Raw genomic sequence first — 27,439 nt, forward strand, 5'->3', positions numbered from 1 at the left:
GGCTGTCGTGGTTTTTCTTGTTTTGTTTAGTGGTCTAAATAAAGTTAATTATGAGCACTCAACCCGCTGCGCCTTGGTCTACTCCCTTCGACGGCCGTTACATTGTTAGATATTACTGCATGGTCGGAACTAGAAGCACAAGCATTTCGCTACACTTGCATTAACATCTGCATGTGACAAATACATTTGATTTGATTTTTTTAAGGACATTCAGAGACTTGTCCCGAAGCCACTTCTGCATTGTCTTGGCTGTGTGCTTAGGGTTGTTGTCCTGTTGGAAGGTGAACCTTTGCCCCAGTCTGAGGTCCTGAGCGCTCTGGAGCAGGTTTTCATCATGGATATCTCTTTACTTTGCTCCGTTAATCTTTTCCTCGATCCTGACTAGTCTCCCAGTCCCTGCCGCTGAAAAACCTCCCGAATGAACGATGCTGCCACCACCATGCTTCACCATTGGGATGGTGCCAAGTTTCCTCCAGACATGATGCTGGTCATTCATGCCAAAGAGTTCAATCTTGGTTTCATCAGATGAGAAAATCTTGTTTCTAATGGTTTGAGAGTCCTTTAGGTGCCTTTTGGCAAACTCCAAGCAAGTTGTCATATGCCTTTTACTGAGGAGTGGCTTCCGTCTGGCCACTCTACTATAAAGGCCTGCTTGGTGGAGTGCTGCAGAGATGGTTGTCCTTCTGGAAGGTTCTCCCATCTCCACAGAGGAACTCTGGAGCTCTGTCAGAGTGACCATGGGGTTCTTGGTCACCTCCCTGACCAAGGCCCTTCTCCCTCCTCAGTATGGCCGGGTGGCCAGCTCTTGGAAGAGAGCTGCAGAACATTTTTGTACCCTTCCCCAGATCTGTGCTTTGACACAATCCTGTCTCAGAGCTCTACGGACAATTTTGTATCTCATTGCTTGGCTTTTGCTCTGACGTGCCCTGTCAACTGTGGGACCTTATATAGATAGGTGTGTTCCTTTCCAAATCATGTCCAATCAATTGAATTTACCACAGGTGGACTCCAATCCACCTCCAATCCACATGTCAAGGATAATCAATGTAAACAGGATTGACCTGAGCTCAATTTGGAGTCTCATAATAATGTGTCTGAATACTTATGTAAATAAGGTATTTCTGTTTTTAATTTTAATACATTTGCAAACATTTCTCAAAACCTGTGTGTAGATTGATGAGGATTTTTAGAAATGTAATCCATTTTAGAATAAGGCTGTAAGGTAACAAAATGTGGACAAAGTGAAGGAGTCTGAATACTTTCCGAATGCACCTTACATTAGAAGTGTCCATCCAAGAAGGCTCAAGGTCATTGGCCAAAGATAAAATGATGTCAAATCACGTTATATCTACCGTAGCTTTGATTGGACTGATCATGTCAACATCATACTTTGAAAATCTTAGCTAGCAAGCTAGACAAGCAGTCATCATCATGAATCACACCGACAATCTACTGGCAAATCATTTTCAATCCATGTCATTTGAAGAGAAATTATAGATAAAACGTATTGGTGGTCATCAGCCATTGGACATAAACATTACATAACAAGTTGGAAATCGCAAATTCAACAATGAGTGGTTTGGAAGGAATCAGTGGTTAAATGCAAACGTTGCAAAGCAATCACTATTTTCCTTCCCCTGGCTGCTATTCGGTGGAGAGGTGTGTGGTCCAAGTCTGGGTTTAAGGGTCTCTTTTTCATTCACACGCAACACCATGGGCCAGAAAAGTTGAATAGATTGGCAATTATGTCAATCCAGCATGACTTCTGCCGCGTTCAAAACAACTGGATACTCGGAACTGGAAAATGTCAGACTTAAGTGAGTTCAAGACAACTGGGAACTCTGAAAAAAAACGAGCTTAGACTGGGAAAATACGTTTTGAACGGTCATCCAACTTGGAATTCCAATTCGGGAACTCTGGCCTCTTTCTAGAGCTCCGACCTGAAGATCACTGACATCGTGATTCGACCTTGTTTTTTTCAGAGTTCCCAGTTGTCTTGAAAGCACCATAAATCCAGAGAATGCCAGACTTTGATGACAAAGTTTCAAGACAAAATTTGCCCACAAGAAGGACCACCCCGCCACCTTCCTGTTCAAGTGAGCACAGCACAACGGTGAGTCCAAAAATGTATTGTATGCTGCTGCATAAATAATGTAAAATGCCAGGGAGATATGTATACTGTAGCTAAGAAAGTAATACTAAGTGTACAGTCGTGGCCAAAAGTTTTGAGAATGTGACAAATATTAATTTTGACAAAGTCTGCTGCCTCAGTGTCTTTAGATATTTTTGTCAGATGTTACTATGGAATACTGAAGTATAATTACAAGCATTTCATAAGTGTCAAAGGCTTTTATTGACAATTACATGAAGTTGATGCAAAGAGTCAATATTTGCAGTGTTGACCCTTCTTTTTCAAGACCTCTGCAACCCACCCTGGCATGCTGTCAATTAACTTCTGGGCCACATCCTGACTGATGGCAGCCCTTTCTTGCATAATCAATGCTTGGAGTTTGTCAGAATATGTGGGTTTTTGTTTGTCCACCTGCCTCTTGAGGATTGGCCACAAGTTCTCAATGGGATTAAGGTCTGGGGAGTTTCCTGGCCATGGTCCTAAATATCGAAGTTTTGTTCCCCCGAGCCACTTAGTTATCACTTTTGCCTTATGGCAAGGTGCTCCATCATGCTGGAAAAGGCATTGTTAGTCACCAAACTGTTCCTGGATGGTTAGGAGAAGTTGCTCTCGGAGGATGTGTTGGTACCATTCTTTATTTCTTGGCTGTGTTCTTATGCACAATTGTGAGTGAGCCCACTCCCTTGGCTGAGAAGCAACCCCACACATGAATGGTCTCAGGATGCTTTACTGTTGGCATGATGCAGGACTGATGGTAGCGCTCACCTTGTCTTCTCCGGACAAGCTTTTTTCCGGATGCCCCAAACAATCGGAATGGGGATTCATTAGACAAAATGACTTTACCCCAGTCCTCAGCAGTCCAATCCCTGTACCTTTTGCAGAATATCAGTCTGTCCCTGATGTTTTTTCTGGAGAGAGGTGGCTTCTTTGCTGCCCTTCTTGACACCAGGCCATCCTCAAAGTCTTTGCCTCACTGTGCATGCAGATGCACTCACACCTGCCTGCTGCCATTCCTGAGCAAGCTCTGTACTGGTGGTGCCCCGATCCCGCAGCTGAGTCAACTTTAGGAGACTCATCAGTTTGCCATCATACAAACTGAGGCAGCAGACTTTGTGAAAATGAATATTTGTGTCATTCTCAAAACTTTTGGCCACGACTGTATGTTGTGTAGTAAACTGTTAGTAGCCCATGTGCCTCACCCTAATAATTGGGTCCCTTTCCCCCTCATAACTTAGCCTACTGTTCTGACTTGGTGGTGCACATGTAGCCTTTATCGTGTTTTAGAGAAATGTCATCATTGAATATTGTAAGAGCGTTCATTGTTTGCTTACAGTATATGCCCCTTTATTTATCCTATGGTTCTGACTTGGTGTACAGGGAGAATACTGTAAGAACGGCCCATGTTCTCAATTCTGTCGCTGTACATTTCAAAAGTGCTGAGCAAATAGTTATATTGACTACGTCCATTTTAGCTCGCTCATTAATGTCTTAATCGAAATTACAGATTGCCTCTTATCCGCTCATCGTCCCATTGTGCCATGGTTTGTACATCTAAATTGTCAGTAGAAACCACATTTGTTTAATAAAGCAAGTCAGCCATATCAGCTATGTTTTCTTTAAAAAAAGGAAGTAAATGAGCTGAATTAACTGTTTCGCTGCCATACAAGAATCCGCTGATAGCCAGGTGTAGCGGTGGTAAGGATTCACTCTGTCATGACGTTGGCCTCTTTGGGTACAGGGAGGACAGTTGGCCCCCTCCCCTTTGTACCATCCCCCAACCTACCTTCCCCCCAACCCAGGCCCTGTGTGAAAGGGTTGTAAAAACTCCAAGAGGAGAATCTCCTACCACATGTTTCATAGAGAGACAAAGGAAATTCTTCCAACTCATAGAATTGGAGAACCGAGCGACATGTGTGTTCTGGAGAAGGTATGGAAGATTGGTGAAGAATCCAGCTACGAACTGGTCCGCTTGGTACAATTTTGTGATACTCAGAAGAGACAATATAGCCATATTACCATAAAACTGTTTATATAATAGCCTCACCGATGAGACTTGCATCATAATGGTTGTATAAAATGTATTAATAAGGATAAAGCTATTTGTAATACATTGAGATGCTATGTACTGATGTTAATGTGATAGAATTGGATTTCTGTACCAAGCTTCACTCAGCCATCGGCACGCCCCCCAAGGGACACAGACAGGACCAGGCGTCATTTGACAAGCCTGTTCAAGGGTCACTATAAAACTATACCCTGAGCTACATTTCTCCAGACCAGGCCTCCACTCCATGGCCAATAGGTTTTACCATCCAATTCCTCTACTGAAAGTGAACTATACCACGTGGTTAACTTTTAGACTATTGATATCGACAGAATAAGAACAAGTCTTTGATATTAATTATTAGTCTGCAGCTAAGTAAATTATATCATCGAACGCAAAGACCAACGAAACATCCATTCTATGACGACATTAATGAATGTCGCTTTGAAAGATCCATTCTAACCGAGAGAGAGAGAGAGAGAGAGAGAGAGAGAGAACTCTCCATCAGAACGACGCTCGAACAAGGATCCCGACGACACATGAGCGTAAAAATATATATTGATTGCAATTGTTCCCGAATGAGTGAGCCTTCAATTGTCAATTGTTAATATTAATGAACTCTGTGTACCTTCTCAGCTGACAGTTTATGACCCATTGTCTAACAGACCAGCCATGCCTGTTAGCCATTAGGGCACATTACTATACCAATCCTTTGTGACGATAATTACTGTTTGTATGTTTTCTGTTAATTATTTAGTGTAGTAAATAAATGATTTTAAGACAATTGATGTATGGATGATTTTAGTAAAGACTGGGTTCGTGCAGATACAACAATTTACGACGTTTGGAATGAGACTGGACTCGAGGTAAAATACACCATTTAAACCAGAAGATAATCGGCCTATATTATAATATAGGTTGTTATAGTAGGAAAATTATAACTTTGTAATCTGAGTATTTTCCTTGGTGCCCCGATCTCCTAGTTAATTACAATTAAACGATTAATCAGTTTAATCGCGTGATAATAATTACAGGGAGTTAATTGATAAACATGTCTTCAGTTTAATGGTACCCCAAAGACACGACAACTCCATGGTGCTGAAAAGAAATCTCTGCTGTTGGGACAGCTTTATGTAGGCCCTAACAGATTGTGGACACCGTTTGTCACCGTTATAGTGCAATGAATGTATTGTTTTGTGTTGGGTAGTGACTTTGCTGGCATGCATAAAAAAAAGATTTACATGCTAAAATCGCCACTGTGTGGTATATTGGCCACATACCATACCCCCTGTGCCTTCTTGCTTAATCATATTGCTTAATTATAGCAATCAAACAAGTTAAATCGATATCCATTGATGGAAAATGATCTGGTGAGTTTAATAAGGGTTAATTATCTTTTGTCTTGTACATATTCATATTCCTTTATTACGTCATGTCTTAGCTTACAATAAATATTACTTTGAGTAAAAACAAGTTTTGCTTATAATGTTGTTATTACGATACTCCTAAATTGGCTCAAAAAACGTTATGGAAAAATGGTTTATTGTATAAATGTGGCAACTCCTCTCTTGCTGTGACATTTTTGGGGGACAAGTTTTCATGCCTTTTGGGCGGGTTTTGAGTTGTAATTGGGCAAGAAATATGAGCTTGACCTGGCAACCCTGCTCCCAGAGGAGGTCTAAGAGAGAGAGGGAGGAAAACGGTGAGCTTGAGGCAGTTAAAAATGGCGGGGAAAAGGGAGATGGTTTGTTAAAGAAGATTGGTAGAAAGTGTAAGCAGGGTGAGCTGAAAGGAAGATAAATGGATGTGAATGAGGGTGACTTATTGGTGGTGGTAGGTGTGGTGAAGTTCTCAGAGCCCGAGGCTTGCACCGAGGGTCAGAATAAAGATGAGTCTGTGACAGTAGGAGTGAAGTTTTTGGAAAAAGTGGACGCTTGTCTTTTGGCTGATCCATTTGTGGTTTTAGGGTGGGTGAAAACAGAGTTGGGTGCTGTGTAATCAGTGAGGGTAACCAGAAGTGGTCTTGTGATAATTGTTTGTGTTTCTGCTGGTCAGAGGGAACAGGAGCTCGGTGTTAAATGAATGGGGGCAAGAAATGTGAATTGTTTTGCTCTCAAGAAAAGGGCACCATTGAAATGAGTGATTACTGGGGTAGCAGTAAATGTAAAAGTTGACCAACTGAAGGAGAAGATTTCCGGTGTTTGTGATGCTCGTCGTTTGGTGCGACGCAGGCAGGGTGGTGAGAGTGGTGAAACAGAAGAGTCATTGTCTGTTCTTTTGAGTTTTGCCTGACAGTGATGTAAGGATATATAAGTTATCCTGTACAAGCTTTTGTGCCAAATACATTACGTTGTTACAGGTGTCAAGCTTATGGGCATGTGGCAGCAGTGTCTATGAGGGAGGTTCCTAGGTGTGAGAAGTGTGCAGATGGGCATGAGATAAAGGAATGTGTAGCATTGGGGAAAGTAGTGGTATGTGTTAATTGTAGGGGTGCCCATGGGGCTGGGGATCAGAAATGTCCCGTGCAAAAGAGGCAGGTTGAGGTTTCCAGGGTTAGAGTTGTGCAGAAGTTGTCATATGCTGAGGCAGTGAAGAAAGTAGAAGAAGATGGGTCAAGGGGGAAGGGTCATGAGAGGAGTGGTGTGAGTAGTAGATCTGTACCAGTGCAAAGGGATAGGTCAACAAGTGATATGTTTCAGTAAGATTGGATTTTTAGCATTTATAGCAATGGTTATCAACTGTACTGCAGTGATGGAACGTAAGTCCGGGAAATTGAGAATGTGGTGGCAGCTGCAGAGAGGTATTTTGGTGTGCGAGACTTGACATCAGAAGAGTTACAGGGTGTGTGAGGTGGTGGTGTCCCATCCTTTCAGGTTGTTGGCCTGAGGTAGGACTAAATAGATTTAAATAGTGTAGTAGGGTGGTGTTATTTTTATAAAAATAAAAAATGTTTTGAGTGTAGTGTTAGAATAGATGGTAGGGTATTTATTTATTTTTTCAAGCAAAGAATAATGGAGTTGTACTCCAGTCTAGTAGTTGGCAGTAATGCAACATATTGGATTCCAACCGCTTTTAAACCTAATCGAAGAAGAACCCTGCTGCCAGTTTTTCAACCAGTCGTTCAGTAGAGCACCTGAACGAAGCCCAGGTGTCTGATGCCGTATGAAAGTAAACAGTCTATGTCTTTGATACATTGAAGTGGCTCTGGCTATTAGTTGAATTATTAAACGAGTTCAACTAGAGACAAATTCTATTCTCATAGAAATGTATAGATCTGTCTGTGGCAGTATTATAGCTGCCTACTACCGTGCAAAGAGCAACAAATTATGCGTGGATGCCATAGCAATTGTTTCTCTTTTGCATGTCGGCATGACATTAACTTTTTCTTTCTCTTTTGCATGGTGGCATGACCTTTTTAGTGTAAACATTAGCAACTGAGCACATCACTTTTTGGAGAGTACATGTGCATTTATCGCCAGGAAATAATTATTTAATCAGCGCCATCTACTGGTAAATAGAAAGTACGGCAGCCGTGGTCTGTCGCTTTGCATTGACGTAGAACACATGCGTTTTCCAGCATGGCGACATCAATAGTGTAAAGCAACGGGCAAGGACCTAAACTGTAAGTTAAGGACATTTAAAAAAAATAGGTGATCTATATACATCGTCTTCTGTACGCTATCTGCCATTGCCTCCTGAAATGTAAACGCGCCGTCAATTTTGTTCATGATTTTTGATGTAAATGTATAGTATACTGTATATCTATAATTACTCTCGTCTCTGCCTTCTCTCATTTGTGAAGGACCGGACTTTTCAAATGTGGGTTGTTATTCTCCAACAAAGTTCGTTGTGAAATCAAGTCACTGTCAGAATCATATGTCACTTGTCAAGTGACACTTAGTGATTTGAAAAAGCATTGAACACTGAATGCAACATGCTGGTATCATGAAAACACTATCTACATGATACCAATTCAGCACACACAGTTTTACTCCACTTCGCACTGATGTCTGTTGGGTTTCAGTTAGGTGGGTCTCTCCTCACACAAAGAGTGGTGCGGATATGTGTCACCTGCATTGGCCAGCAGGGATACAGGCAGCTCCACCCCAAAAGTCGATTCCCTACATGTACACTGTACACAAGGAGCTTTGGGACTGATCCTAAGGGGGAGAAAGGGGAAAATGAGAAAGGGAGCAAAACAACAGACAACCTTGACCCCTCACCCCAGAATCTAACCCCTATGCACACCCAGGGAAGAGGTTTGTTTGGTAAAAGGCGACCCATCTCACCCTTGGAGAGGATTAGCCGCCTTTTGCCTCAAGACTCCCTAGCCCCAGAATTGTTGGCGCTGAGAGAGGAGGAGAACCAGGAAGTGGAACAGGGGGAACCTGATGGGGTTGGTGTTCAAAAAGACCACAACACTTCAGCAGCCTCGGTGACTGAGACTAAGACCCACAGCTCACAAGGAGAAGTAGAAAGTGCAGAGCCACAGGTGCAAATAGGATATGACACAGTTAGACCGAGAGAAGAAAAAGAGGATGGTACTGTCATTGATAACACAGAACTAGAGCCAAATGGTTGCCCAAATTCTTCGCAACAGGAGGGATACGTGACTCCTATGACTCCCACCCTTCTTCCCGGGGAGCATTTACTCACTTTTGGGGAACTACTTTTGGCGGAGTACCGGAAGAAGGGCCGCGTGGAGTTTAGGAAGATGTTTCAGCTGCAGGATGGGCAACGTCTCCAGAGCAGTTGGGGCACCATCGGACACAGTGACATTGTCGGCCGCCACGCAGGAGACTTCATTCGGACCATCCACGGGACACCCATCCTTATACGGCGGCCCAACCTGGAGGAATACGTGCTTTATATGAAGAGGGGGCCGGCAATCGCCTATCCAAAGGTATTGTATGTAGCAAATGCTCCAGTCTGGCACTGGAAGAGGCAGAACTTTTTTTTCCCAGAATACATCATGCTACTGAGCAGAATCATTGTTGCTTATGGAGAGTGCATGCAGTGCTATCACCAGCCCAATGGTATAGTCTTGACTGTGTTGGCTTGGCTTGTGGAATCAAACATTACATGATTTGATATCAAGAGATTATACTTTAACTGCATAATACAGCTGCACAATACATACTTAGCTACAACAGGTCATTGTAGGAAAGACTTATATCCTATGAGTTTTTCTGTCTCTTTCACTTTCACACTCTCTTCTTTCTTCCTCTCTCCAGGATGCCAGTATGATGCTGATGATGATGGACGTCACAGAGGGAGACTGTGTGTTGGAGTCAGGTTCCGGGTCAGGGGCCATGTCGCTTTTCCTGTCCCGAGCTGGTTTGTATATTTATTTTATCACCTGTTTGCTATGAGTCATGATGAGTGAATGTGGACAAATGCTTGTGTGGCTGGTTGTCAAACAATAGAGGGGAAAGTTAAACTGCATCCATATTCTAAGCCTTCACTAGGATGAATCAGAAAGCCTTATTCTAAAACTGAATAGTCCAAGATTGGCAATTTGGGGTGTCCCCGATACCCCTCGTTCTGGTCTTGATCCTGTGTGACTCAGTCGGTAAGAGTATAGCGTTTGCAACGCCAGGGGTTGTGGGTTTGATTCCCGCTGGGGCCAAACAGTCATGCGTGTATACATTTTTGTAAGTCACCTGGATGCACTCTGGGTTTTCACAAAGTGCAGGACAAGCCATTCAATCAGAGTGTGTTATCATACAGCTAGATATAACTACTTAGATTTTGGAAGCAAATCAAGTTTTATTTGTTGCATACACATGCTTAGCAGATGGTATTGCGGGTTTAGCGAAATGCTTGGGTTCGTAGCTCCAACAGTGCAGTAATTATCCTACAATATACACACAACTCTAAAAGTAAAAGAATGGAATACATTTTTCTTAAGGTGAGCAATGTCGGTGTGTGTGTGTGTATATATACATACACACACACACACACACACAGTTGAAGTTTACATACACCTTAGCCAAATACATTTAAACTCAGTTTTTCACAATTCCTGACATTTAATCCTAGTAAAAATTCCCTGTCTTAGGCCAGTTAGGATCACCACTTTATTTTAAGAATGTGAAATGTCAGAATAATAATTGAGAGAGTGATTTATTTCAGCTTTTATTTCTTTCATCACATTCCCAGTGGGTCAGAAGTTTACATACACTCAATAAGTATTTGGTAGCATTGCCTTTAAATTGTTTAACTTGGGTCAAATGTTTCTGGCAGCCTTCCACAAGCTTCCCTCAATAAGTTGGGTGAATTTTGGCCCATTCCTCCTGACAGAGCTGGGGTAACTGAGTCAGGTTTGTAGGCCTCCTTGCTCACACACGCCTTTTCAGTTCTGCCCACAAATTTTCTATAGGGTTGAGGTCAGGGCTTTGTAAAGGCCACTCCAATACCTTGACTTTGTTGTCCTTAAGCCATTTTGCCACAACTTTGGAAGTATGCTTGGGGTCATTGTTCATTTGGAAGACCCATTCGCGACCAAGCTTTAACTTCTTGACTGATGTCTTGAGATGTTGCTTCAATATATCCACATAATTTTCCCTTCTCCTGATGATGCCATCTATTTTGTGAAGTGCACCAGTCCCTCCTGCAGCAAAGCACCCCCACAACATGATGCTGCCACCCCAATGCTTCACGGTTGGGATGGTGTTCTTCGGCTTGCAAGCTTCTCCCTTTTTCCTCCAAGCAACGATGGTCATTATGGCCAAACGGTTCTATTTTTCTTTCATCAGACCAGAGGACATGTCTCCAAAAAGTATGATCTTTGTCCCCATGTGCAGTTGCAAACCGCAGTCTGGCTTTTTTATGGCGGTTTTGGAGCAGTGGCTTCTTCCTTGCTGAGCGGCTTTTCAGGTCATGTTGATATAGGACTTGTTTTACTGTGGATATAGATACTATTGTACCGGTTACCTCCAGCATCTTCACAAGGTCCTTTGCTGTTGTTCTGGGATCGATTTGCACTTTTCGCACCAAAGTGCGTTCATCACTAGGAGACAGAATGCGTCTCCTTTCTGAGTGGTATGACGGCTGCGTGGTTACATGGTGTTTGTACTTGCGTAGTATTGTTTGTACAGATGAACGTGGTACCTTCGGGCATTTGGAAATTTCTCCCAATGATGAACCAGACTTGTGGAGGTCTACAATTTATTTTCTGAGGTCTTGGCTGATTTCTTTTGATTTTCCCATGATGTCAAGCAAAGAGGCACTGAGTTTGAAGGTAGGCCTTGAAATACATCCACCGGTACACCTCCATTTGACTCAAATGATGTCAATTAGCCTATCAGAAGCTTCTAAAGCCATGACATAATTTTCTGGAATTTTCCAAGCTGTTTAAAGGCACAGTGAACTTAGTGTATGTGAACTTCTGACCCACTAGAATTGTGATACAGTGAAATAATCTGTCTGTGAACAATTGTTGGAAAAATCACTTGTCATGCACATAGTAATGTCCTACCCGACTTGCCAAAACTATAGTTTGTTAACAAGAAATTTGTGGAGTGATTGAAAAACGAGATTTAATGACTCCAACCTAAGTGTATGTAAACTTACGACTTCAACTGTATGTATGTGTGTGTGTGTGTGTGTGTGTGTGTGTGTGTGTGTGTGTGTGTGTGTGTGTGTGTGTGTGTGTGTGTGTGTGTGTGTGTGTGTGTGTGTGTGTGTGTGTATGGACATACCTTCTCATTCAAGGGTTTTTCTTTCTTTTACTATTTTCAACATTGTAGACAAAACTATGAAATAACACATATGGAATCATGTAGTAACCAAAAAAGCTTCACCTGCAATGCTTTTCCAAGAGTCTTGAAGGAATTCCCACATATGCTGAGCACTTGTTGGATGCTTTTCCTTCACTCTGCCGTCCAACTCATCCCCAACCATCTCAATTGGGTTGAGGTCGTGTGATTGTGGAAGCCAGGTCATCTGATGCAGCACCATTACTCTCCTTCTTGGTCAAATAGCCCTTACACAGCCTGGAGGTTTGTTTTGGGTCATTGTCCTGTAGAAAAGAAATGATAGTCTCACTAATCGCAAACCAGGTGGGAGTGTGTATCACTGTAGAATGCTGTGGTAGCCATGCTGGTTAAGTGTGCCTTGAATTCTAAATGAATGTCTGACATCGTCACCAGCAAAGCACCTCCACACCATCACACCTCCTCCATGCTTCATGGTGGGAACCACACATGCAGAGATCATCCGTTCACCTACTCTGCATCTCACAAAGACACGAAGGTTGGAACCAGAAATCTCACGTTTGGACTCACCAGACCAAAAGGACAGATTTCCACCGGTCTAATGTCCATTGGTCGTGTTTCTTGACCCAAGCAAGTCTCTTCTTCTTATTGGTGTGTTAGTAGTGGTTTCTTTGCAGCTATTCGACCATGAAGGCCTGATTCATGCAGTCTCCTCTGAACAGTTGATGTTGAGATGTGTCTGTTACTTGGTATTTCATTTGGATCCCCATGGGCTGATGGAATGGAGTTCCATGCAATAATGGCTCTATATAATACTGTAGTCTTTCTTGAATTTGTTCTGGATTTGGGGACTGTGAAAATACCCATGGTGGCATGTCTGGTGGGGTAAGTGTGTGTGTCAGAGCTGTGTGTAAGTTGACTATGCAAACAATTAGGAATTTTCAACACATTAATGTTTCTTTTAAGAAGAAGTGATGCAATCAGTCTCTCATCAACTCTTAGCCAAGAGAGACTGACATGCATAGTATTTATATCAGCCCTCTGATTACAATGAAGAGCAAGACGTGCTGGGCCAGCTGTAGCTTAACTAGGTCTTTCCTTGCAGCACTGGACCACACTCTGTGAAGCTTTTGTTTGGGCTGCAATCTGAGGTGTAGTTAACTCTAATAAACGTATCCTCTGCAGCAGAGGTAACTCGGTCTTCCTTTCCTGGGCCGGTCCTCATGAGAGCCAGTTTCATCATAGCGCTTGATGGTTTTCGCAACTGCTTTTGAAGAAACTGTCAAAGTTTTGGAAATTTTCCGGATTGACTGACCTTAATGTCTTAAAGTTGATGAGTTCTGACTCTAAACTTGAAATATTGTTAATTATCAGGTATTCTGTTGAAATATTGAGTGCCATAGTCTGGTTTCTACACCAGAAGGTAATGGTTATCTGTAGGAGGAATGTATATGGTGGATGCAGTTAAGCTTGGAATGTACTGAGTGAGGGAAAGAATCACATGTGGCAGGCACTGATAAGGATGGAGAGATGTGGTTTAGTGAGGAATGGGGGATGAGGTCAGGTCACATTAAGGGAGAAGGAACAGTTTATTGCCAGCATCACTTAACTTCCTGCCTAGCAATAGAGATGTAATGTTTAGAGAGAAGGAGGACGTCACCCAAATTGGGGTGTACATATACTACCACTGGTGGAACCACCCAATGGGTGAATAAACTTGGTTTTAAGCTTTACTAATCGTCAGTGAGTTTTACTCTGTTCGTTTAGAACCCAACAAAGTAGTGATGGACTGTCGTTTCTCTTTGCTTTTGTGAGCTGTTCTTGCCATAATATGGACTTGGTCTTTTATCAAATAGGGCTATCTTCTGTATTCCACCCCTACCTTGTCACAGCACAACTGATTGGCTCGAACGCATTAAGAAGGAAAGAAATTCCACTAATTCATTTTTAACAAGGCACACATTTTAATTGAAATGCATTCCAGGTGTCTACCTCATGAAGCTGGTAGAGTGAATGCCAAGAGTGTGCAAAGCTGTGGCAAAGGTTGGCTACTTTGAAGAATCTCAAATATAAAATATATTTCGATTTGTTTTACTCTTTTGGTTACTACATGATTCCATATGTGTTATTTCATAGTTTTGATGTCTTCACTATTATTCTACAATGTATAAAATAGTAAAAATAAAGAAAAACCCTGGAATGAGTAGATGTGTCCAAACTTTTGACTGGTACTGGTTACCAGGCTACATCACATCCGAACGTGATTGGGAGTCCCATAGGGCAGCTCACAATTGGCCCAGCGTCGTCTGGGGTTGTCCGGGGTAAGCCGTCAGTGTAAATAAGAATTTGTTCTTAACTGACTTGCCTAGTTAAATAAAGGTTACATACTGTACATATGAAATGGGTAAAACCGTATGTAAACATTATTAAAGTGACCAGTGTTCCATGTCTATGTACATAGGGCAGCAGCCTCTTAAGGTGCCGGGAGGAGTAATGGGGTGGTAGCCGGCTAGTGACGGTGACTAAGTTCAGGGCAGGGTACTGGGTGGAGGCCGACTTGTGATGGCTATTTAACAGTCTGATGGCTTTCAGATAGAAGCTCTTTTTCAGTCTCTCGGTCCCAGCTTTGATGCACCTGTACTGACCTCATCTTCTGGATGATAGCGGGTGAACAGGCTGTGGCTCGGGTTGCTGAGGTCCTTGATGATCTTCTTAGCCTTCCTGTGACATAGGGTGCTGTAGATGTCCTGAAGGACAGTGTCCTCCCGGTAATTCATTGGGCTGACCGCACCACCCTCTGGAGAGCCCTGCGGTTACGGACGGTGCATTTGCCGTACCAGGCGGTGATGCAGCCTGACAGGATGCTCTCAATGGTGCATCTGTAAACGTTTGAAGTCTTATGGGCCAAGCCAAATTTCTTCAGCCTCCTGAGGTTGAAGAGGCACTGTTGAGCCTTCTTCACCACACTGTCTGTGTTGGTGCACCATTTTACATTGTCCGTGTATGCCAAGGAACTTGAAACCTTTCACCTTCTCCGCTATGGCCCCGTCGATGTGGATGGGGGCGTGCTCCCTCTGCTGTCTCCTGAAGTCCACGATCAGCTCCTTTTTGTTTTGTTGACGTTGAAGGAGTGGTTATTTTCCTGGCACCACTCTGCTAATTGATTCCAATTATTATGTCTCATATTTTAATTAAATGCAATCAGAAGATACTATTAACATGTACATTTTATTGCTAACAGAATAAATAGCAGAATAACTGCAGAATAAATAATGCTATAATTGAAAAGTGTACACCCAAGGTAAGCTACTGCCCCTTTAAGAGCTAAAATAGATTGTGTACTCTGTGATTCTCACCAAATAGGTTGTCTTCTCACACTATTCAAACTCTACAATCAATAAACAGCTTAGGAAGCTACCTTAGCCTATAGATCACATATTGCAAACAAATAATCTGAACTAAAAACTCCACAAATGTTGGAATTTCTGTGAGTCCTTGACAATTGGTAGTCAATATCCAAAAACAGCACACATTTTCCAGCGAACTTGCACATCATCATCTTCTCTCTTTTGTGGCACCAATATGAGGATGTTGCAGTAGTCTAGTGTGTGGTGCGGGAATAATGACAAGCAAACCTGGGGAGCTTTGAGTTCACATTGCCCTAAAAAAGGGAACCAGATGCGGAATTCAAGCGAACCGAACTCAGACCACCTCTCGAGATGGTCTCAGTTTGGTTCACTTCAGGGGCTCTTTTGAGTGGTCTGAGTTACTTTGGAGTGTTAACACTGCACAAAAAATTATGCGAACCGCACTGAGTTTACAAAAATTGGTTGAAAGGGACCAAGTGTGAAAACACCCTAAAAGTGTCTGCTTAATGGCATGTATTATTATTATTGTTCTCGCCAGTGGGCTCCAAGGGCAGCGTTATGAGTGTGGAAATCAGGGAGGACCACCACAGACGAGCTGTGCTCAACTACAACCACTGGCGTTCCTCCTGGATCCTGCAGCGAGGAGAGGAATGGCCCGACAACGTCCAGTTTCATATCTCTGACCTGCAGGGGGCATCCTTGCTCCTCGCCGGGCGAGGGTTTCACTCTGTAAGGATATTTTTTGCTTGTAATTGAGTGCATGTCACTTATAGTTTTTATTGAGCAATTCTGTATACTGGTGTATTTTTGTATAATTGTTTTTTTTGCAGTGTAAGGCAAATCACCTTGGAAATCTTATAATTTATGATAGGACATACAGAGAAATAGAGGAGCAGAAGTAGGGCCCCTACTCCTGGGGGCAAAGACTGAGTGGCCGAGACAGGGGGGTATGCGTGGTCACGATTCGGGAGCATTACTGCTGCGCCAGATTCAGGCACTAATCATGGTTTTCAGCCCAGGAGTTGAATCTGTGTCTGGGAAACCATCCCTTGACCAGTCACTTGAAAGACTAACCTTCAGAAACTTGTGTGTGTGTTTCAGATTGCTCTGGATATGATAAGCCCTCAATTGGTTTTGCCCACTGTGACTCCACATCTCCATCCCGGAGCAGTTTGTGCTGTCTACCTAGCCAAGTGAGTAACCTTGACCCGTCCATAAACAACCCCTTGCCCATACCCCATAAACACTGCATACACCTGTCCAATCCTCTCAGATCTCCACAAGTGTGAAGGGGTTCAGAGGTTATTTCTGGACAGGGCCCTCATTTCCTCATATACTTTCCTTTTAAGTGTGTTTTCCATTTTTTTGAGGTACTTTACATGTCTCCTTCACTCTCTCTTCTGTGTGATTCAGTATAACGCAGGTCATTGATCTACTGGAGGGCCTCCGATGCTCTGCCCTCCCCCTGCTGTGTGAACGCATCATCGAAGTGCAGCTCAGGGATTGGCTGTTGGCCCCGGCAATCCAGAAAGATGGGCGGTTTTGCCGCAGGAAAGCTCCTCCCTCAGCGAGAAACCAGGAGGACGGGGAGAATAACAAGTTGGATGAAGAAAAAGGTGATTTCTTGTTCAAATCATCCGGTCACATGGGGATCATTGGGTTACCTTGGATGTCATAATGTCTGTATAAACTAAAGGCAGTTATAATATCCTGCTGCCGTTGCATTATATGATTCCCTTATACAGAAATGTGTTATTCTGAACCCGTCTTTCACATGGCACATGATCACTGACATTTTCAAAATAAAAGTCCTCTATTTAGTAATATTGGGTGTTACCACACATTTTGTTATTCTTTCAGAATACACAAGCGGTCTGGAACCCGCACCATATGGGAGTGTCCCTTACATTGCTCGACCTCACCCGGAGCAAGCTAGCCACACAGGTTAGTGTCAACAACCACGTTTCCATAAAGTTTTTATGCAAGTTAAATCATATCGAATGACAAATCATGACAGCGACAGTCATTTAGCTGAGTATACTGGTCTACCTTTAATGGTGGTTAGGTGATGAGCTTGATGCAAATTTCCAATAAATATCAAGGATATTATTTGAGTGCTAATTACATGATCAATGCCTGGCTGCCAAATATTAAATAGAAATATTGCTCTCATCATAACCCTTACCCTGTCCACTTTACCAGCAAACCATTGTCTAGATTATAGAGCATGTGCCAAAACCAGATTGGGCAAGTTTGATATTTATCTATAGTTTGTGTGATAACCATCGGTAGAGTGGAAAATGCAATGTGAACACATTGAACATAAGCTCAAAATGTGCCATTCGTTATTATGCACAGCCTTAAGTCAGTTTGATGGAAAATTCGATGTGGGTTCTGTTGAGATAGAAATTATTTTCTGCCACGGAGAATTGGGCAGGTCTTCATGACATTTTTATCTGCTACATTCAGAATGATTATCTCTGAATACATCCATGGTATTGTTGTTCACTGTAACATTTTGTCCTTTTCAGCATTCCTGGTGAAACTGAGGAAGAGTCAGGGGTAGCTAGCCTCCTTCCTCGCATTTGAAGACTCAGAGGAGCGATTGGATGTATTATATTAATAAATAAATGTGAGTTGCCTTGTCTGAGAACATTTAGAGTGATTTGGTACGGCAGAGGAAAATGTAGTAGTTGCCCTAGATGTAGAAATTCATATTGCTTGACAACACTTCAAATATAAAGACTCAATAAAACACCAAACTAAGGGGGACATAAGAAGCCTTTATTGTAAGGCCATTAGACTGGCAAGTCAGTATCACAGAACATACCCACTGTAACCCCATTGGCCAATAAAGCCTTCACTCATGGATCAAATGCTGTACATATCCATCCAGCTGATTTGAGGAATTAGTCAACAGTTCCCGCCGCAAATCCATTACAGGATCTGCCCAATGTGCAAGACCTTGAAGTGCTTCAGCAAATAAATAAGTGTTTTGAGTGATTAATCAGTTCTGAAAAAAATCAAGCGTGTCCACCTTTACGGAATAACGAGCTTTTTTAAAGCAAAGACATTGACTACACAGAGGCCCCGAGAGTTTGACTTAAGTCCTTGTACAGGTTGTGTCTATAAAAAGTATACACAGAACAAAGTGAAGCAAATGTTTTAACTGGAATGTTTCACATTTCATGGCATGTGTCAGGACAGTTGAGGGAAATGTTACATGCCTTTATCTAAAGCAACAATATAAACCCTGATCAAAGAAGCCCTGAACCAATTCCTAACTTGATAAATGAGAGACAACTACACTGAAGTTTGAGTAACACCTACAAGTTAGTTACACAAATACTCAAGATAGGATTTAGTCCCTGTGGATGCTAGTTTCCATTTAAACCACCTAATCGAGGTAGAGCAGTAAATTGGCATTCTATAGATTTTATGAAAACTAAATACATGCTTCACAGAATGAAAAGCACAAGTTGGGTATCAGTGCATCACAGGACCAGGGTTGGGAAATGTAGTCCTGAGTTGGTTTTTGTAGTACTATTCTACTCCTCGTTGATCCAGTCCATAGATGGGTCGTGTCCTGCTCCACAATAAGACTCGTTCCCTGACGAAACACATTCAAATTGTTAGCTAAGACATGAGTGTTGTTAAAGGAGCAAGATAATATATTGAGGGTCTAACAAATCTTTGCTGGGTGTTTTACTTCAAAACATAAGTTACAAATTGATACAGAAAAACTTGGCTGCTGTCACTCTACATTGATTATTTTAATGTAACTTCAAGCAAGCCTTGCCAATCAATATGTAGTCATCCTTTTGCTTCCAAATTATGAAATTAACAAGAAAATTGCAAGAAATTAACCATAGCACAGCCGTCCTGTAACCAACGCCTGCACTCACTTGGGGCCTCCTCTGTGCAGCAGCAGGGGCGCTGGGCCTTGGTTTGGACCTTGGTCTTTTTTTCGCCCGGTCTGCGGGAGGATGAAGCCTGGGACCTGGGTGGAGTCGTCTCCAGGGAGAGGGCCAGGGCAAAGGGTAGTGGGGAGGACGAAAGGGAGGTTGAGGATCCAGAGTCCGAGGAAGAAGAGAGGCCCAGGCCGGAGCTCTTGGCGCAGAGGGCACAGGGGGCGGGGGAGGCGGAGGGCCCGCGGGGCATGTGGACCTTCTCCCGGTCGCCAATGTAGAACCGCTGAGCGCCGCTGTGGTGCTCGGCGCGCTCCCGCTGCCAGATGAAGTGGGTAGGCACGATGGCCATCACCTGGAAGGAGGGCGTGTACACAGACAAGGATAAATAAACATGGTTAAAGACAACCAATTCAAGAGGAGAGATGGTACATTTTCCAGTTCAAAGATGCGGCTGACAATAGCAGTAAGGCACAGGAACGAATCCTAGTAACTTGACATCCATGTGGGTATCTCAAATGTTGGCCCAAATCTGACTGCTTGACAGCATGCTTGAGTTATGTACTGATGCGTCAAGTTAGAATTCCATCCAGGTCAAGAGAGAGCGGAAGACCTACACCTAATCCATAATTTCATGTAATGGTTTTGTATACCTACCTCCTCGCAGCAGCGGCGGCTGACTGCAGCCCGGTACTCGATGCGAGCCCACAGCTTGTCCCGCTGCTTGAGAAAGCGAGGGAAGTGCTTCCTCCAGGTCTTGCCCAGCGCCCATGGGAAGATCTCGTACTTGCTCTCCTCCTCATCCTCCTCCATGGTGTTGGCTAGGTATCTGTGAAAAGAAAAAAGTGGCATGAGATATCAAAAATAGGATTCCTAGCTGTTTGTTGCCAGTTGTACAATTAATTCTCTCCCTCTTTTTTGGGGGGATAAGTAGCTCTACAATTACAAATGTTGTTTGTCACAGTCCGCACCGGCCCATTCAATTCCATTCTCAACAAGTGATACATTTAGGACTTGTAGACTGATACAAATGCATCCATTGAAAGTTACTCAGATGTTCAGAATACAGAGTCAACTATTTGTTTCAGAGTAGTAGATTCACAGAACTTACAGTGCAATGAAAAAGTTTGTTCTGTTGTGCTCGCCAATACTGAAGCGAGCCCTCTTGAAGTAGACAAACGCCATGGCTAGAAGGTACTGAAATAGGGAAGAGAGGTTGAATTGAAATTAGTTTATGATGCATCATCATGGCTTGTATACAGGGATGGGCGTTTGAAATGTTTTTTTTTCTTTTCTGTTCAAATACTCACAATTGTTTTCAGAGTACTTGAATAAAAACATTTTTAGAACAAGTCCCACACTGGGAAAGAAATGTGCACATTCATCTACAGTACTAGTCAAAAGTTGGGACATGCCTACTCATCTCAGGGTTTATCTTTATTTTTACTATTTTCTACATTGTAGAATAATAGTTTAGACAGACTATGAAATAACACATGGAATCATGTAGTAACCAAAAAAGTGATACATAAATCAAAATATACTTTATATTTGAGATTCTTCAACGTAGCCACCCTTTGCCTTGACAGCTTTGCACACTCTTGGCATTCTCTCAACCAGCTTCACCTGGAATGCTTTTCCAACAGTCTTGAAGAAGTTTACTGATTGACTGACCATGTCATAAAGTAATGATGGACTGTCGTTTCTCTTTGCTCATTTGAGCTGTTCTTGCCATAATATGGACTTGATCTTTTACCAAATAGGGCTATCTTCTATATACCACCCCTACCTTGTCACAACACAACTGATTGGCTCAAACGCATTAAGAAGCTGGTTGAGAGAATGCCAAGTGTGTGCAAAGCTGTCATCAAGGCAAAGGGTGGATACTTTGTAAAATCTCAAATATAAAATATATTTGTTTAAAACGTTTGTTTACTACGTCATTCAATATGTGATATTTCATAGTTTTGATGTCTTCACTATTATTCTACAGTTGTGGCCAAAAGTTTGGAGAATGACACAAATATTAATTTTCAACGTCTGCTGCCTCAGTTTGTATGAAGGTAATTTGCATATACTCCAGAATGTTATCAAGAGTGATCAGATGAATTGCAAAGTCCCTCTTTGTCAAGCAAATGAACTGAATCCCCCCCCCCAAAATCCACTGCATTTCAGCCCTGCCACAAAAGGACCAGCTGACATCATGTCAGTGATTCTCTCGTTAACATTGGTGTGTGTTGACGAGAACAAGGCTGGAGATCACTCTGTCATGCTGATTGAGTTCAAATAACAGACCGGAAGCTTCAAAAGGAGGGTGGTGCTTGGAATCATTGTTCTTCCTCTGTCAACCATGGTTTCCTGCAAGGAAACACGTTCCATCATCATTGCTTTGCACAAAAAGGGTTTCACAGGCAAGGATATTGCTGCCAGTAAGATTGCACCTAAATCAACCATTTATCGGGTCATCAAGAACTTCAAGGAGAGCGGTTCAATTGTTGTGAAGAAGGCTTCAGGGCGTCCAAGAAAGTCCAGCAAGCGCCAGGACCGTCTCCTAAAGTTGATTCAGCTGCGGGATCAGGGCACCACCAGTACAGAGCTTGCTCAGGAATGGCAGCAGGCAGGTGTGAGTGCATCTGCATGCACAGTGAGGCAAAGACTTTTGGAGGATGGCCTGGTGTCAAGAAGGGCAGCAAAGAAGCCACTTCTCTCCAGGAAAAACATCAGGGACAGACTGATATTCTGCAAAAGGTACAGGGATTGGACTGCTGAGGACTGGGGTAAAGTCATTTTCTCTGACGAATACCCATTCCGATTGTTTGGGGCATCCGGAAAAAAGCTTGTCCGGAGAAGACAAGGTGAGCGCTACCATCAGTCCTGCGTCATGCCAACAGTAAAGCATCCTGAGACCGTTCATGTGTGGGGTTGCTTCTCAGCCAAGGGAGTGGGCTCACTCACAATTGTGCCTAAGAACACAGCCATGAATAAAGAATGGTACCAACACATCCTCCGAGAGCAACTTCTCCTAACCATCCAGGAACAGTTTGGTGACGAACAATGCCTTTTCCAGCATGAGGCAAAAGTGATAACTAAGTGGCTCGGGGAACAAAACATCGATATTTTGGGTCCATGGCCAGCAACCTCCCCAGACCTTAATCCCATTGAGAACTTGTAGTCAATCCTCAAGAGGCGGGTGGACAAACAAAAACCCACAAATTCTGACAAACTCCAAGCATTGATTATGCAAGAATGGGCTGCCATCAGTCAGGATGTGGCCCAGAAGTTAATTGACAGCATGCCAGGGCGGATTGCAGAGGTCTTGAAGGGTCAACACTGCAAATATTGACTCTTTGCATCAACTTCATGTAATTGTCAAAAGCCTTTGACACTTATGAAATGCTTGTAATTATACTTCACTATTCCATAGTAACATCTGACAAAAATATCTAAAGACACTGAAGCAGCAAACTTTGTGGAAATTAATATTTGTGTCATTCAACTTTTGGCCACGATTGTACAATATAGAAAATAGTAAAAATAAATAAATAAAAAATGGAGTAGGTGTGTCCAAACTTTTGACTGGTACTGTATATGCAAACCATGCGCAACAATGCATCATTTATCACCATTATGAATCCTATTTGCGGAATTATAATTCAGTAAAAAAAAACAAGTGCCATTTAAAGATTAATTTATTGAAACCGCAATATCAACTGGTTACATTATATCGTGTAACACAATCTTCAAAAAGGTAGTAACCTCAACAGTCGCGCATGCTTGTAGAAGCCTATGGCTGTGCAATGGCAGAGCCTTGTTTTGTTAATTTAGCAGACATGATGCTCTTAGTTCCCGAGCCCTTACTACAGTCAAGACACCTATTTTATTGTAAAAAAAACATGTAATATAACAGAATAAAATAGTGTGAAGTGATGCGCATCTCGAATAGTTTTCTCAATTAGTGATAATTTGAAACTGGGCTCAATATGGCAAGTCGAAATAAAAAATGTTCAGGGTTACAAACCAAAATCTGTCTTGTTTTTGATTTAGTTAATTCTGCCTGTTCTTTGGAAATTTCTAAATGGATTAACAATTCCACATTGAACACACTTCATGGGGATGAATTACAGCCATGTCATCCGTTTGGTGAGTAGGCCTAGGCTTAATGATTCTGATGAAAATACGCTCTGTCTTTATCAAACAGATGATTTTGCATATTGTCAGTGTGGAACCTGTCTATGTTTAAGGAGTTTATAGCCTAGGCTAACAAATTCTAAATGGCACTAGCAGTTCGCAAAAGTAGGGTCGGCACTAGTTACCATAGCCACAAAGTCAAACCCTGCCTATTTCTACAATTTATCTTCTTTAAAATCTAACCACACTGCTCACCTTATGCCTAACATTAAATGAACACCAAAAAGCTCATTTTGTTTTCAGAAATGTCTTCAATATAGCCAAGTTTGACTTTGTGTCTGTGGTAACTAGTGACAACCGCCAAGTAGCCTAGGCAGAAAATAGACTGGATGCAATTAGTCCAAAACTGCAGCTAGTTGGAAAACATTTCCCTACTTCAGTCAACCAGTCCATTTTGAATCTGTGATAAAACTGTAATCATTTGGCAAGGAATGTAGCTTGTGTATCCCATCAGTTAGATACATTTTTATAGGCATTTATTTCTGTAGGCATAAAGGGAGGGGGAAGGGAATTTAGGAAGAACTGTGATGCTTGGCTTGGTTCCTTTTTTGTTGTCATGCAAATGCACATGTACAAATGGAACACTAGATTCCGAGAAAATGAACGTGGTCTTCAAGACAAAATGTCGACCAAATAGATTTACAATATTTGAAAAAAAATGGAACCCTGGTTAAAGATAAAGTTTTGACGTCCATTCGAGTACTCATGTCCATCCGTAGTTGTATATGTTAATCACTACACAAATGAAATTGGTACCCTCCAAAGCAATGCTTTTTACCTTGTCTGTGACTTTGCAACAGCAGTCCATCCACAGAAAGTCTTGTATCAAATCGTCATCTGTAACCAAATAAAATTGCTTGAGAAACCGACTGCTCATTGTCTCTAATCTGAGATGTGCCAAGCCTCAATAAAACAAACAAATTGTTGAGAGGGCTCTATCAACTTTAAACAAACAGCCTCAGATATTATGACTGGTGTAAGTGGACTGTTCTCTTTGGCTCACCAAAAAGTCTGAAGAAGGCTGCCATCTCGTCTCGTTGAATGACAAGCGTCGGGCCCCATATGATTTTGCCCTTTGTGGCCTCGACATGACTTTGGCTGGGTTGACTCTTGCCCGGAGGCCCCTGGGCCACTTGCAGGTTAGGTCTCTTCAGCCTCAGGCCTCTCTTGATCTGGAGGGTGTGTGCTGTGTTGGGTTTGATTCTCACCGTGACTGAGGGGGGTGTCTGGCACCAGCTGTGTGTGTGTTTCATCATGCTGCTGATTTGTTCATGAATGGTCACTAGTGAAATGTTTTCTGAGGGAGTGTTCCTGACCTGGTAGTGACATAAGTAGTGTGAGAGAAATTAATGACTGGCAACAATGTGATACAATTATATTTTGACATGTTTTAGTAGCTAGTTGACGTAAATAAATTAGTTAAGAACCAACTTGCTTTGAAACTAGCTACGCTCGAGAAATGCTAGCGAGTTAGAACGTCAGCAAGCAAAGACAATCACTTTGTAGCTAACTGTCTAGCAACAAAAGCAACTACTTTACAGCACAGCTAGTTAGCGCTGGCTAACGACGTAAGCGGTCACTTCGGCTGGCTATGACAGGAGCCGGCAGCTAAAAGTCTATGGGGGACAACCACACAATTCATTTTGTTGACTTATAAATATGTTGGTCTACAGATGAAGTAGCCATGTCTTACCTTTGCTTAGAACAGATAGTGTGGTCTCAGATTCAGACGTGAAAATCAAGACTTGAAGAAATCTGAAACGTTTCCTCAGATCGTCCTATGCTACAGTAACTAGCTGGCTAACTTCCGTTAGCTGCTATGTTGTTGTGACAGGGCAAAGAAAGCAGTTGTTATTCGAGTAAAAGTGTATCAACTGGGTAATTGGTATGTGTAATGGTTATTTCAGTAAACAATTATTTAATGAGGGGGAAACTGTGGTGAACTGAAAGGTGTCTCGTGCTATCTCACACAGATGCGGGCGACTAACTGCTTGACGGGAGCGCGCTTGAATATACGTCAAAAATGGAACTGGTTTTTATCAGAACTGCACAATGTCGTTTACAGACGGGCAATTGAACAGGGAGAAAACCCGCCTACGATGTGTAGAGACCAAGGTTTAATCCCAAATCGCCACCTTCAATTTCACCTCGGACCTCCATTAGTGCGCCTCCGCAATATGCACAAATGTCCCAAAACTGAGGGCTTGAACATTGTGTAGGGATAATTAGACACTTCAAAGTGGTATCCATTCATCATGTTTTGAGTTTGAGCAATTTCAACACAAAGTAATGGAGAGACGTGCCTAATTATGATCAACCTGTATTTGTTTGTGTTTAATATCGAGGATTGACACGTCACTTGAAGTACCTCGAGTCCCAAATTAAATGTTTAAAATATCAGGGTGAATTTTCTCATTTGAATTGCATGCTCGTTTTATAATTTAAATGTGGAACATGAATTGCAAGTCACAAGTGTGTCCCACTGAAATTTAAGAACGGTGTGCCCCGAAATGTATGTTTTTTTGTTGTTGTAGGCTACAGGTAGGGATTAGGGACGCAAGCAGAGGATGCTGATGAAGTAGGCCTATAGCAAGAAGTAAAAAATAGTTAGCCCAACTAAGTAATAATTCAAGATTTGCATTATCTCAATTATAATTGTCACTGCATGACATTGTACATTTGTTATAACCTACAATTATTATAGTCTTTGAAGCCAAAAACAGGACATGTATTTTGGGGAAATGCTCTAAATAGTAAATTGTTCAGTTGTGTTTATTTTCATACCAATATATGAAACCAAAATTGCACTAGTTTACTGAAAAAAATATAAATTAGGCCTACAACTATCACAGCCAGGGGCACATTGGCCATTCTGGTAAATTACAGATGGGCTGGACCATTTTTGTGTTGGGTGGGCTGGTGGAAATTGACACACAAATATTTAAAAAAAAAAAATAAAACAATGAAAAAGGTGACATTGTCGGTGGTCCAAGGGCCTGTTAAGATCATTTTAAAAGATTTTTGCGCAATTTCGCTGTTATAGTAATCTGTAATGCGGTGGCGTCAGTTCAGCTAAACCTAGGGTATGGCAAAATCTCTAAAATTATTTTTGTAGAACAGCAAAAACAAACTAAAATTACTCCAAGCAAGAATTATATTAGGTTTAAAGTCTGTGGAACTCTGTACAATTTCAAGCACTACTCAACCTCCTCATAAATTAACTCTACTTGTGGAACTGCGCATACACGGCAACATGAAATAGATGCATAATACACGCTACCAAGTCACAACAAGGCTGACTTCAAATACCGCCATCACTGTGAAAGTAACCAGTGAATAAAATAGCTGACCGCAAATGCAAACTATGCCAGATAAATCCTACACATGCAATGAAATAAAAGGCATACACTACCGTTCAAAAATGTTTGTCAATTAAAATAACAACAAATTAATCAGAAATACAGTGTAGACATTGTTAATGTTGTAAATGACCATTGTAGCTGGAAACGGCTGATTTTTAATGGAACATTTACATAGGCATACTGAGGCCCATTATCAGCAACCAATACTCCTGTGCTCCAGTGGCACGTTGTGTTAGCAAATCCAAGTTTATCATTTTAAAAGGCTAATTGATCATTAGAAAGCCTTCTGCAATTATGTTAGTACAGCTGAAAGCTGTTGTTCTGATTAAAGAAGCAATAAAACTGGCCTTCTTTAGACTAGTTGAGTATCTGGAGCATCAGTATTTGTGGGTTCGATTACAGGGTCAAAGTGACCAGAAACAAAGAACTTTCTTCTGAAACTCGTCAGTCTATTCTTGTTCTAAGAAATGAAAGCTATTCCATGTGAGAAATTGCCAAGAAACTGAAGATCTCGTACAATGCTGTGTACTACTCCCTTCACAGAACAGCGAAAACTGGCTCTAACCAGAAAAGAAAGAGTGGGAGGCCCCGGTGCACAACTGAGCAAGAGTACATTAGAGTGTCTAGTTTGAGAAATAGACGCCTCACAAGTCCTCAGCTGGCAGCTTCATTAAATAGTACCCGCAAAGCAACAGTCTCAACGTCAACAGTGAAGAGGCG

At 42.1% G+C, this 27,439-nt stretch overlaps 2 protein-coding genes across 4 annotated transcripts; one reads left to right on the plus strand and one right to left on the minus strand.

Annotated features, from left to right (window-relative positions):
- The first annotated feature begins 7,732 nt into the window (after positions 1–7,732).
- Positions 7,733–18,026, plus strand: trmt61b (tRNA methyltransferase 61B). Of its 2 annotated transcripts, XM_029766825.1 has the most exons (8): positions 7,733–7,797; positions 7,978–9,078; positions 9,410–9,512; positions 15,800–15,990; positions 16,363–16,454; positions 16,675–16,877; positions 17,122–17,205; positions 17,793–18,026. In XM_029766825.1, exons 2-8 carry the CDS (start codon positions 8,182–8,184, stop codon positions 17,825–17,827), a joined length of 1,605 nt encoding a protein of 534 aa, XP_029622685.1. In that variant the 5' UTR covers positions 7,733–7,797; positions 7,978–8,181; the 3' UTR covers positions 17,828–18,026. The 2 variants fall into 2 exon arrangements, with proteins under 2 accessions (XP_029622685.1, XP_029622686.1); XM_029766826.1 differs by having other exon boundaries at positions 7,755–9,078.
- spdya (speedy/RINGO cell cycle regulator family member A) lies at positions 18,027–25,630 on the minus strand. Of its 2 annotated transcripts, none has more exons than XM_029766828.1 (7): positions 25,051–25,630; positions 24,361–24,673; positions 24,136–24,194; positions 20,281–20,366; positions 19,823–19,998; positions 19,167–19,524; positions 18,027–18,871 (listed from the first exon to the last, which is right to left on the minus strand). In XM_029766828.1, exons 2-7 carry the CDS (start codon positions 24,611–24,613, stop codon positions 18,805–18,807), a joined length of 999 nt encoding a protein of 332 aa, XP_029622688.1. In that variant the 5' UTR covers positions 24,614–24,673; positions 25,051–25,630; the 3' UTR covers positions 18,027–18,804. The 2 variants fall into 2 exon arrangements, with proteins under 2 accessions (XP_029622688.1, XP_029622689.1); XM_029766829.1 differs by having other exon boundaries at positions 19,827–19,998; positions 25,051–25,626.
- Between the last annotated feature and the right edge of the window lie 1,809 nt (positions 25,631–27,439).

Source organism: Salmo trutta, chromosome 12 (assembly GCF_901001165.1).
Source record: "Salmo trutta chromosome 12, fSalTru1.1, whole genome shotgun sequence".
Lineage (NCBI taxonomy): Eukaryota > Metazoa > Chordata > Actinopteri > Salmoniformes > Salmonidae > Salmo > Salmo trutta.

Bases quoted from the DNA above. Each gene is read 5' to 3' on its own strand.
- trmt61b (XM_029766825.1), top strand. From the start codon at position 8,182: ATGTCTGTTGGGTTTCAGTTAGGTGGGTCTCTCCTCACACAAAGAGTG. The intron at 15,991-16,362 runs GTAAGGATATTT...TGTGTGTTTCAG, and splicing joins CCGGGCGAGGGTTTCACTCT to ATTGCTCTGGATATGATAAG. The intron at 17,206-17,792 runs GTTAGTGTCAAC...TGTCCTTTTCAG, and splicing joins GGAGCAAGCTAGCCACACAG to CATTCCTGGTGAAACTGAGG.
- spdya (XM_029766828.1), bottom strand. From the start codon at position 24,613: ATGATGAAACACACACACAGCTGGTGCCAGACACCCCCCTCAGTCACG. The intron at 19,999-20,280 runs GTAAGTTCTGTG...TTCTTTTCACAG, and splicing joins ACAAACTTTTTCATTGCACT to ATACCTAGCCAACACCATGG. The intron at 18,872-19,166 runs GTGAGTGCAGGC...GTGTTTCGTCAG, and splicing joins CTGCACAGAGGAGGCCCCAA to GGAACGAGTCTTATTGTGGA.